Here is a 12,889-nt window from a genome sequence, read left to right on the forward strand (position 1 = left end):
ATGTTTAATAGAAACTATAATGGTCTCTGTGGTTCTCTACTGGAATTTGTTTTGTTGAAGGGTTGTTACCAGCTGTGTGTTTACAATGCGAGGGGGAAAAAACACAATTCTCGCTAAGCCCCGCCCACTTAGGAACTAGGTTTCATGTTAAAAGTCGATCTGCCATCAATATAGGTGGAGACCAGAAAAGGGTTGAAGTTAAAGTACAGACATTTGACAAATACACAATTCTTTTGAAATCTGCTTTAGTTTAGTGCAGTGTGTGTTTGTCTTTCAGAAAGTCAGATACATTCATAATGGCCGATAACGTTAGAGAAAAAGCGACGGATCAGATGAAACTGTGGAAGGAGGGTCGCGGCTCTCAGGTCTGATGCACAATTTATTTGATAAGTTACATCATATGACTTCTGTGGGTTATTTTCGCGTTGTTTCCCTGCTTTTTGTTTAATGCACGTATTGTGCACTGAGAAATTGTGCCAAAGGTCGCTGGTTTGTAACTTAATGCACGAACTGCAAAGTATACGTTGAGTTACAATGTGCCGAAATTTCACAAAATTGCACTGAAACTGACTCATTACTCTAAGAATAGATTTGATTATTAAGAAATAAAATATTGAAGAATTTGCCGTGACTGTATTGATGATGTGCAAAAACCTCACCGCAAATAAACTTGTTATCTAAGCATCACATGTTTGTTGTATAATGTCCGATATTCCTGAATGCAGTTTATATTTTAGTCTGATAGTTGCATAAAATACTATATTATTAAATGTAGTCTTTTTGCACACGCAGTTTCATTTTTCTTTACAGTGCATTCAGAGTTGTTTGAACTTCGGATGTTTTGAGTAATAAACAAACCCAAAGTTAAACAGCAATTTTTTACGATTTAATTTCAGCTAGGATGTTTTAACACGATATCTAACCGGAAGAAGGCGAAATCCCCGCCTCTTGACCCACTGCTTTAAAACTTGATTGGTCAATAGACAATGACAGACACCGCGCTCAACCAATCAATTCCTTTAAATGCCTGTTTACGTATTCAACATGTTTTCCTCGGTGAAATTTAGGCTTTTCTTTGTTTGTTTAAGAGACGGATCAAGTACAAAAACAGTTTATGTTTAACCATATACAAGATAACTATCTGTGGTTATTTATTCACCATGTGCAGACCATTAGAAGTCCCAAGATTTGATTTGCTATTGTTGTTTTATTAGACTTCTTTACATTCCTCATAAATATAAAAGTCATATAATATGGCAGATTTCAAGAGAATTCACAATAAAATCATCATTTTAATTGAGAGCAAACGTTTTGTGGGTTTTCGCTGCATTAAATTACTTGACATTGTTTTATTGCTTTAATTAAAATTATAATGTTTTATTATCCCAGCGGCCGGACGTCCTGACCACTGGAGCTGGTGTCCCGATCGGGGACAAACTAAATGAGATGACCGCCGGTCCGCGTGGACCCCTGCTGGTGCAGGACGTGGTGTTTACTGATGAGATGGCACACTTTGACCGAGAACGGATCCCAGAGAGAGCCGTGCATGCCAAAGGAGCAGGCCAGTGTGAACACACACATTTCAGATCTAAATAACCAGAAAAAAAGAATATCAAACTGCTTCTTTTATATTAAATGTTTCCTTTGTTTATTTACAGGAGCGTTTGGTTATTTTGAAGTGACCCATGACATCACACGCTATTGTAAGGCCAAGGTGTTCGAGCATGTGGGAAAGAGGACACCCATCGCTGTGCGCTTCTCCACCGTGGGTACGTCTCTGTGTGATATTTTAAGAGAAAAATTATTGTTACATCACATATTGGGGTTCAGGGAATGTGTCTGTGCTAGTGCAACCTGTACTGCAGATATACTGTAGATCAGGGGTTCTCAAACTTTTTGACTCCAAGGCCCCCATTGTATTCAACAATATTCAAAGGCCCCCCTTCCACTCACAAAACCTCAAAATGTCTACGCAATAACTGGAAAAAAGTTGATTAACTATAAAATGTTTTAATGTATTTCAATGCTAATTGTGTCTAATTTTAAAATATTTGAAGCCCCATTAAAAGTCAGCTGGGGCCCCCTTGTGGGCCCCGGCCCCCCTGTTGAGAACCACTGCTGCAGATCATTACGTCAAGGTTAGAAATACCAGGAAATGATGTGGTAACAGAGGTCATGACACTCAGGTCTCTGAAATGGTTTAGTAAGAGGGTAAAGAGCTAGAACGACGGGCCTTCTTATACTAGTAAAACTTTTCTTGTTTTTATTGTAATCTAAATATCTTTTGTGTATTCGTAGCTGGTGAGGCCGGGTCTGCGGATACGGTGCGAGACCCTCGAGGGTTTGCTGTAAAGTTTTACACTGAAGAGGGAAACTGGGACCTTACGGGAAACAACACCCCCGTCTTCTTTATCAGAGATGCTATTTTGGTGAGAGTCATAAGACACACAACCTCGCATTCAGTTTTATCACATTTATAACATGCAGATTTATTTTCGTGTTATGATATGTTTCCTTTATTCTGTTCAGAGACATTCATAGTGTGATGGCGTGTAATAAAAGTGTTTGTGTGTCTGTGTGTGTAGTTTCCATCCTTCGTCCACACTCAGAAGCGGAATCCGCAGACGCATCTGAAGGATGCGGATATGGTTTTTGATTTCTTGAGTCTGCGTCCAGAATCTTTGCACCAGGTACAACTAAGACATTCCACTGTTGTGTGTCGCACACGTGCATCACATAGAATCATTGTTTATATGTGTATGTGCAGGTGTCTTTTCTGTTCAGCGATCGAGGGATTCCAGACGGCTTCCGTCAAATGAACGGATATGGATCACACGCCTTCAAACTTGTCAACTCTGAGGGGAAACCTGTTTACTGTAAATTCCACTACAAGGTAAACAGAAGTTTGGACCAATGTTTTTTTTTTGTGGGAGGAGCTACCCGTTGCATTATCCAAAAAGATAGGCCTCCAACAAATGTCTTGATGTTGCGTCCGCAAATGGAAGAATACTAATAAGTCTAATAAGTGCAAGTTATCTAGGCACTGTGTAATAGTTGTTATTTTTCTTTTAGACTGACCAAGGCATTAAGAATTTGACGGTTGAAAAGGCAGCACAGTTGGCTTCTACTGATCCGGATTATGCCCTCAGGGATCTCTTCAATGCCATCGCCAATGGCAGCTTTCCATCTTGGACCTTCTACATCCAGGTCATGACCTTTGAGCAGGTCGAGAACTGGAAGTACAATCCGTTTGATCTGACTAAGGTACCAGCATTGCGTCTGCTGACCTGTGAAGATAAACTGTGATCAAATAAAACAGCGTACAGAATATGCACACAGAGAAAATTATGAACTATTGTGGCGTAGGTCTGGCCTCATACGGACTTCCCTCTGATTCCTGTGGGCCGCTTGGTGCTAAACCGAAACCCTGTGAACTATTTCGCTGAGGTCGAGCAGCTCGCCTTTGATCCCAGTAACATGCCGCCTGGCGTCGAGCCCAGCCCGGACAAGATGCTGCAGGTATGCTTTTATCATGAGTGTCTCTGAATGTAGTGAGCTTACTACTTAGAGTGTATTTTTAGGTGTCACGGGTGCCTTAGTAATTTTAATAATAGTCATTTTAAGTGCACTAATGTAAATTGCTTCAGATTTAAGCATTAATGACTGGTTACAGCAAATGACTAATCTACTAATGACAAGAATTACTAGAATGACTAAACACTTAAATTAATCATATTTTCTGCTTCAGGGCCGTCTTTTCTCTTACCCAGACACACATCGCCATCGACTCGGTGCCAATTACCTCCAGCTGCCTGTTAACTGCCCCTACCGTGCCCGCATTGCAAACTACCAGAGAGACGGCCCCATGTGCCTGAATGACAACCAGGGTAAGAGATTTACCATCAAAGCAAACATTACAGAATAATTATGTGGTTTAATAAAAATGTGAATTAATCCATAAATAAGCTCCAAAGCATTACACTGTATTGAAATGTTAAACAGTTCCTTATTTATCCTGTAGGGGGAGCTCCTAACTACTACCCAAACAGCTTCAGTGCCCCAGACACCCAGCCACGCTTCATTGAGACAAAATTTCAAACCTCCCCTGATGTGGGCAGATACAACAGCGCAGATGATGACAATGTGACTCAGGTGTGTAAACAAATGTCTATATGTTTATTGTAAAGTGCATGTGTGATTCACGCTCCGATGTCTTCCCCAGGTGCGTACGTTCTTCACTGAAGTGTTGAGTGAAGATGAGCGAGATCGTCTGTGTCAGAATATGGCTGGCCACCTAAAAGAAGCTCAGCTGTTTATTCAGAAACGCATGGTAAGGATCTTTTTTGTTATCCTGGTCTTAAAGTCCCAGTGAAATTAAAAATCACAATTCTTATTTTTTTATGAAATATTGCAGCGTTTATAATTAATATCTTATCAATGTGGTCATTTTCTTTTTAAAATCATGTACCCTCATAATCTTAATTTAAAATCTGAAAATGCACTTCGCCCTGAAATGACTATCTCAAATGACTTAAATTAGACGGCTTGGCTGGAGCATCTGTTAACTCCTCCCCTTCAACTGTCAGTCTGCTGCCAGCTTCATTTCAAAATCAATGCAATGTTTTTACACATCCAATCAATTCGCAGTGAAAAACGCAAGACACGCCCAATAATTTTCTCCTTTGAAATTCCTTTTCACTCGGAAATGTGTCAGAATATGGAAGTAAAAGAGATGCGCCGATTGCAATTTTTTGCCGATTCCGGTTTCCAATTTTATTGTAAGTGAAACCTGCCGATTCCGATTTTCTATCCCCAAACTATAATTGACAGTATACTGTATATAAAACCATATTAACTTTTTTCACATTTTTTTTATTTTCATTACATAAATGATTGAACATTACAATTTCCCTAAATGCAGTTCTCCAAGCTGCATTAAATTACAGAATCTTCTCTTTCCCAAACAACTCTTAAATTGAAGAACTCTGTGACTGAAAAGAAGTACAAATAATAAAATATAACTAAACATGTCACTTAATATGCCTTTTTCATTTTTGTACTCATCTCACAAAAGTCTAAGATAACAATAAAATACTTCAACTTTATTCTGGTCTGTTTCTGTTTATGAAACTAACATAGCTTTATTTCATTTTTTCTGAAATGTAAAATAATTTGTCTTTATCTTTTCTGTAGGATTAAAAGAAGTGGGTTGATTTTTGCTGCAACTTCAATAAAAAAGTTACAAATCATATGAGTGAATTCAACTCTAAAGATGTATATGTATTTGCAGTTTTTTGTGTTAGTAAAGAACTCAATCAGATATACACTCACCTAAAGGATTATTAGGAACACCTGTTCAATTTCTCATTAATGCAATTATCTAATCAACCAATCACATGGCAGTTGCTTCAATGCATTTAGGGGTGTGGTCCTGGTCAAGACAATCTCCTGAACTCCAAACTGAATGTCAGAATGGGAAAGAAAGGTGATTTAAGCAATTTTGAGCGTGGCATGGTTGTTGGTGCCAGACGGGCCGGTCTGAGTATTTCACAATCTGCTCAGTTACTGGGATTTTCACGCACAACCATTTCTAGGGTTTACAAAGAATGGTGTGAAAAGGGAAAAACATCCAGTATGCGGCAGTCCTGTGGGCGAAAATGCCTTGTTGATGCTAGAGGTCAGAGGAGAATGGGCCGACTGATTCAAGCTGATAGAAGAGCAACTTTGACTGAAATAACCACTCGTTACAACCGAGGTATGCAGCAAAGCATTTGTGAAGCCACAACACGCACAACCTTGAGGCAGATGGGCTACAACAGCAGAAGACCCCACCGGGTACCACTCATCTCCACTACAAATAGGAAAAAGAGGCTACAATTTGCACGAGCTCACCAAAATTGGACAGTTGAAGACTGGAAAAATGTTGCCTGGTCTGATGAGTCTCGATTTCTGTTGAGACATTCAAATGGTAGAGTCAGAATTTGGCGTAAACAGAATGAGAACATGGATCCATCATGCCTTGTTACCACTGTGCAGGCTGGTGGTGGTGGTGTAATGGTGTGGGGGATGTTTTCTTGGCACACTTTAGGCCCCTTAGTGCCAATTGGGCATCGTTTAAATGCCACGGCCTACCTGAGCATTGTTTCTGACCATGTCCATCCCTTTATGACCACCATGTACCCATCCTCTAATGGCTACTTCCAGCAGGATAATGCACCATGTCACAAAGCTCGAATCATTTCAAATTGGTTTCTTGAACATGACAATGAGTTCACTGTACTAGAATGGCCCCCACAGTCACCAGATCTCAACCCGATAGAACATCTTTGGGATGTGGTGGAACGGGAGCTTCGTGCCCTGGATGTGCATCCCACAAATCTCCATCAACTGCAAGATGCTATCCTATCAATATGGGCCAACATTTCTAAAGAATGCTTTCAGCACCTTGTTGAATCAATGCCACGTAGAATTAAGGCAGTTCTGAAGGCGAAAGGGGGTCAAACACCGTATTAGTATGGTGTTCCTAATAATCCTTTAGGTGAGTGTATATCACATATATTGGTTGATGTATTCATTTTTTTATATTTTGGATATTTAAAAACAAGTAGAAGTCGTGTTGAATGTCATTTTACCTAGGTGAAATTACCACAGTTTTAATAGCATGTGTCAGAGTTTAGCATGACGCTAATAGCATCACTGTTAGCATACATACCTCATGTAGACGGAGCAGCGAGAGATGAATTGTCTCAGCGGACATGAGAGATGCGCGTCAGTCAGCAGAGACTCGCGGTCCGATGGACCCACATGCGAGTATAAACAAGCCGTGAAAGACAGGCTGTGCGCACGCACGTTTACATGTTTACTTGCGGATTTGAGTGTACTGATGGCTGTGACGTTCTTGCCCGCAATCATGGCGCGATCGCAACTTCCGGTTCACGGGGACTTTAAACTAGTCAAACTAGACTGGAGAGTTCATTTGTGCCCAAAGTGGTTCCACTATATAAATGTACGTTTTGTGTTCGTGCAGGTTCAGAACCTGATGGCTGTTCATCCAGATTACGGGACCCGTGTTCAGAATCTCCTGGATAAATACAATGCAGAAGGAAAGAAGGTAGAAAACATGCACACACACGTACATAAAAATTGCTTGTTATTTTAGTGCATGACATTTATTATTTGATTCTCTATTTCTCCAGAACGCTGTTCATGTTTATACTAGTGGTGGAGCATCCGCTGTGGCTGCAGCTTCCAAGATGTAATTCAAAAGTGCCGATTGTCCGCACATGACGTTACACACACAACAAATATACACATTTGATCGTACTAAAACACACATATTTGAACCAAAACTAATACTTATACTGTAATCCATACACATTTTTTTTCCTAAACGCGCACACACATTTTTTGATGAATGATAATGATTCTTAATTCATTCCTTGTGTGCTGTAAAATCACAGATGTGATATCTAATATGGCCAAATTACAACACATATCAAATTAATTTGTCAAAGCATTAAAAATTATCATCTGAATTGTCTTGTGTCTAACCAAAAAGAGGCCTTTAAAGGGATACTTCACCCAAAAATGAAAATTCTGTCATCATTTACTCACCTCCGAGTTGTTCCAGATCTGTATAAATGTCTTTGTTCTGATGAACACAGAGAAAGATATTTTGAAGAATGCTTATAACCAGACAGATTTTGCCCCCCATTGACTCCCATACTAGGAAAAACTACAATGGTAGTCAAAAGTGCCCCAGAACTGTTTGCTGTCCTACATTCTTCAAAATGTCTTCTTTTGTGTTCAACAGAACAAAAAAATTATAAAGCAATTTTTCGTACTATGGGAGTCAATGATATCTTTCTTCCAAATATCTTTCTGTGTTCATCAGAACAAAGAAATGTATACAGATTTAGAACAACTCAAAGGTGAGTAAATGATGACAGAATTTTTGGGTGAAGAATCCCTTTAAATGTGTAAATGCGTGTACTCTAGACCAAATCAACCTTTTTTATGTGAAAAATTGTTTTTCACAAAATGTGAAATTGCCTAAAAAAACAGAATGTTTAACACCTTCTAAATGAGCCTTTTGATTTCTATTAAGAAATCAAAAGGCTCATTTAGAAGGTGTTAAACATGCAGTTTATAGCTGAATAAGTGAAAATAATTGTCTGTCCCTTTTGCCTTAACCAGACATAATACTGTTCTCATAATATGAATGTGAAACCTTTTGTCATTTTATAGTTCAATAAATCTGAATACTGCATCCCTGTGAGTTGTGAATTCATTTTAAATGGTTGTGTCATGTATTTTTTTCATGTTTTCCGAAAATCTCCCCAAAACCATATACAAGAATTCGTACAACCTGGTGACATGATGCCAAATGACATTTTATCAACTATATTATATATAAAAAGGTTTTTGGAATGAATCTTATTTTGTCCTTTTAGCTTGACAACCCTTCGTTACGCTTGTGTACGATCAAGCATCTTGGACATTTTTGTGATAATATTACAAATCCTATTTTATTTCTGTATGAACTACATTTGAAGACGAGAGGCCTCCTGTTTTCTGTCACTGTAAGTGTTTTTGTAGTCAGAACAAAAAAACTGGATGAAGAATACAGCTTGCACATGTCCCTTTTCTTGGGGTTTTGATACTTTCCTTTTTAAAAAAACAGGCACAAACCTATAAAGTCAAGAACCAGTCTGGTAAGTTGACATCCAAACCTTATGTATGAAGTTTTATATGTATAACAAGATTTCTGTGTGTGTAATATGTCTCTCTCTCTCTCTCTCTCTCTCTCTCTCTCGCTCTCGCTCTCGCTCTCGCTCTCGCTCTCTCTCGCTCTCGCTCTCGCTCTCGCTCTCTCTCTCTCTCGCTCTCTCTCGCTCTCTCGCTCTCTCTCTCTCTCTCTCTCTCTCTAACTCCACCCATCTTCAGTGTTGTATAAGTAGGGGTCTGATCTTCCTCTTCATAATTCTCTTCAGATTCTTCTACAGCAGTTGACCCTTGACCTCAGAAGATGGATAACGCTACATACAGCTACGTGAACGACTGCACTCCGCTCACTAACTGTAAGTCCGGCCGTAAGGTGGGTGGCTCGACTGTGGTCAACATGAGCCACGCAGGCAAGAAGCCACCGAACGACTATCTGGTGTGGTCCCTCTGTAACACTCTCTATGTCAACTTCTGCTGCCTGGGGTTCATGGCTCTCATCTATTCCATCAAGGTGAGATTCAGTTGTTATGCCTCAGTTGTCTCTGCTTTTTTCAATATTTTGTTTTCTTAGAATTCCTAAAGAGACATATTTCGAAACAAAATGACAGACTTTGAAATTACACACGTCTGAAGAATCTGAATAAATAAATGTTCTTTTTAGAACCAAACACACAATGTTCTTGGAAGGTTCTTTATGGAGCTGTAGGATTCACAGAATGTTTCTGTTGAAAAAGTTCTTTGTAGTGTAAAAAAGTTCTTAAGGCTATAAAAAAAGTATAAGAAATGGTTCCTTGAAGAACTGAAATGGTCCAAAATAGCTCTGAAAAGAGTCCTTTGGTATCTAGAGAACCTCGAAACCCATACAAAGATCTGCAGAAAAAGTGCTTTATGGTAGAAATGAACCTTCTTTTAAAGAAATGTTTTTTAAGAACCATGTTTACTTTTAGGATATAAAAGTGGTTCTTCCTTGCATTTATTTTTTAGCGTTTTGATTGAGTGTAGTCTTTGAAAGTGTAGTTATGAAAAGAGTCCTGTGTTGAAAGCGCTGTTAGGGAAACTTTTTGATAATATTAGACTTGATACACAACTGCCCAAGACTCACGTGCATTGCGGTTTTATGTTTAGGCACGAGATCAGAAAACCCTTGGCGACATGCGGGCAGCGCAGGAATGCTCAGACAAGGCAAAGTGGTACAACATCTTGGCATCGGGCTGGAATCTCCTGATTCCTCTGTTGTTTCTGGGTCTGCTGGTCCTGCTCATCGTTCATCTGGGGAGCTCGCAGGGAACATTTGATTTCTTTGGTGAAGATGGATTCCAGAGCTTCATGAAGCTGTTCAGCAGGTAGAAGAACGACACCTGGAATCGCACCACGTGAACTCAACTCCCGGGACTTTATTCACTTACACCACTTTGACAATGTTTTCTTGAGCTATGTCATGAAGTATTATTATTTAGATTTTTTCATTATTATGTCAATGTACTGTATACTGTATACTCATAAGTATATCTGCCTCACAATTCTATTTTATGCTTTAAATTGGCTTAACAGTATTTAATAAAATATTTAATGTCCTCCATACTTTTTTTGCATGTGTTTCATTGGACGGATTTAATTTGGGCAGATTTCTGTGGCCATTGTATAAACAACCATTAAATGAGTCCGAATCACTCTGTTTTTTAATATTTTAATCTGGCTGATTTGCAATAATTCTATAAAACACTGGCATGCAAGAAATTTGCTTGGGACTAAAACTCTACAACGGTAAAAGCAACTTTTTACTCTCATCTAACTTACATCTATATAACCAAATTACAAACTGACGGAATATTACAACAAAATGTTGTTACGAGTGGTTGCGTGTGTGTCTCGTATAGATTGTATGTGAAAAGCGATTTTTAAGAAAATCTAAGTGTTTTGAAACATGCTGGCTTTAACACTGTTGAGAAGAACAGGTTAACATGGTTAAATTTGGAGATTACCAGAAATCAGTAGATTTGTGTTTCTCGTGTTTTAAACACAGAGCAAGCGCTGTGGTTTAGTTCTTATGTCTGTGGGCTCTGTAATGTTCTGCCATGCGGCCTGTGCTTACAGCGGTGACCCCTCCCAGCCGTGTGGGTATTTTTACCATTTAAATGACAGAGCTTTGTGCCAGCCTTCACTACCCTTCTATTTCAGTCTATATGAGGAGTGGACACAGATGTGCAGTTTAGAAATTAGAAAGCAAACACTCACATATATATATATATATATATATATATGCACACACACCCTCATGTAAACCTGCTGCATGTGAGACGTACTCCTGTAGCTGCCATGTATCACTTATAATATTACTGATAATAAATATATACGGAGAAAATATGCACATTGGTTAATTAAGGAAATGAGATAGGCTTTCTTACTAGTTTACTATAATGCATACAATATTATGTACTATTGATGTATTTTTGAAATAAAATCAATATACAGTAATTAAACATACTGTTAATACAATTAAGTAGTTTATTTACATATTTTCTGTCTCACCTTCAAACTCCTGACACCGTAACTTTATTAACACAACCAAGTTTATTTTATAATAGGTTAGTAATTCAACATTTTATTTATGGGTCATAAGATTACTCTTTAGAAAACCAGGTTTAATAAAGGAACATCATTTTACAAAGGATATGCAGATGCTCTGAAAGAGCAGATCTGGAATGCATGCTTAACTAGGCCTACTTATTCTCATTGAGTACATATGCGGACTATTCTATAAAAATAACCTGTATATGTAGATATATATATTTAGGTGATATTTATGTATAAATAAAACATTACAAAAACCTTTATTCAAGTGTGCTATTAGTATACTTCTTTAAAATAAAATAAGAAAGTGTACTTTTAGTCTACTTTATATGTACTATACTAAAAATGTATAGTTGTAAATGAGTACTTAAAGTTTACTGTTATGCTTAAAGTATCAAGGAATACTCGACCTAAAAATGAAAATTCTGTCATTAATTACTCACCCTCAAGTTGTTTTTGTTCCGTTGGACACAAATAAAGATATTTGGAAGAATGTTAGCAACTGACAGTTCAAAGGCACCAATGACTACCATATAGGAAAATTATTGTATATTGTTTTGTTCTGTTGGATATTCTGAAGAATTTAAGAAAGCAGAAAAGGGGTCACCTTTGACTTCCATTTAAATTTTTCTACTGTGTTAGTCAATGATGTCTCAGAACTGTCAGTTGCTAACATTCGTACTCATATTTACTACATAAAGTATACTAAAGTAAACTTAAAACATATTTGAACTTTGCTTAAGTATACTTTATAAAATAACACTTGAAGTGGAGTTTCTCTCTGAGGAACGTATAGATTTTTTTGTGTGTGTCTGTAGGCTGACCATGTTTCTCTCTGAGTGATTTTATTAAAGTTTTTGCAGGAGTTCTGCTTTCAGGAGGAGGCAGGAAGGTTTGTAGCTCCTGTGGTTTGAGCACAACCACACTAGGGAGGATCACACGCATAAACACCCACCATCTGAAATTATCCACTGGAGGAGACGTCTATATGCAGCAGATCTGTGAGTACTGAGGGATAATCTTACCCTTCCGCCTGCTCCGAGCCTCTTGGTCTGTAATGAAACTCACTAGTTTCTGGGTGGTTTGTAGCTGCCACCCAGTTTTAATAATATGTAGGCATACTAAGTCAAATATTCGGCCTATAAGATCAAGGTATAAAGCACTGGTTACTATGGCTTTCTTTCACATACACAAATACTTGAAAGAATATCATGATGCTGCTGTGTTCTGAAATGCAGTGATATCATTTTTTTTGTTTAAATTTTAGGTGCATTAACTGTACACTGGTCACACTTCATTTTGTTCTTGGGAATTGTCGCCCTCTATTGTCTATTAACAGAAGAAATAGTGTTGACTATTGAGTTAACCCGATTACTAAATTTCTTTGTTTTCATTTTATTGTTTATATAGTCTTTGTAAAATAATGTATTTTTTATTTAAAATAATGTTTTATTCATAGATGCAGTGACCCTGTGACCCTAATGTCTTAACTTTAAGACTCAATGTAAATTTTAAGTATATTAAACTATACGTTTACTGTATAAATGAATTTATATTTAAGACATTTGTTTATTATTGTTGGAACTTGTTGCAC

At 38.0% G+C, this 12,889-nt stretch overlaps 2 protein-coding genes across 2 annotated transcripts; both read left to right on the forward strand.

Moving 5' to 3' along the window:
- Nucleotides 1–141: 141 nt before the first annotated feature.
- Nucleotides 142–8,269, forward strand: LOC130552079 (catalase-like). Its single transcript, XM_057330170.1, has 13 exons — nucleotides 142–365; nucleotides 1,390–1,561; nucleotides 1,659–1,769; nucleotides 2,299–2,429; nucleotides 2,586–2,690; nucleotides 2,768–2,893; nucleotides 3,073–3,264; nucleotides 3,367–3,519; nucleotides 3,749–3,887; nucleotides 4,022–4,152; nucleotides 4,223–4,330; nucleotides 7,028–7,111; nucleotides 7,197–8,269. The coding sequence occupies exons 1-13, from the start codon at nucleotides 297–299 to the stop codon at nucleotides 7,257–7,259; spliced, it is 1,584 nt and encodes a 527-aa protein (XP_057186153.1). The 5' UTR covers nucleotides 142–296; the 3' UTR covers nucleotides 7,260–8,269.
- Nucleotides 8,270–8,965: 696 nt separating this feature from the next.
- Nucleotides 8,966–10,264, forward strand: ifitm5 (interferon induced transmembrane protein 5). Its single transcript, XM_057330352.1, has 2 exons — nucleotides 8,966–9,235; nucleotides 9,850–10,264. The coding sequence occupies exons 1-2, from the start codon at nucleotides 9,029–9,031 to the stop codon at nucleotides 10,069–10,071; spliced, it is 429 nt and encodes a 142-aa protein (XP_057186335.1). The 5' UTR covers nucleotides 8,966–9,028; the 3' UTR covers nucleotides 10,072–10,264.
- Nucleotides 10,265–12,889: the final 2,625 nt, after the last annotated feature.

The sequence above is a fragment of the Triplophysa rosa genome, linkage group LG3 (assembly GCF_024868665.1).
Source record: "Triplophysa rosa linkage group LG3, Trosa_1v2, whole genome shotgun sequence".
Taxonomy (NCBI): Eukaryota; Metazoa; Chordata; class Actinopteri; order Cypriniformes; family Nemacheilidae; genus Triplophysa; species Triplophysa rosa.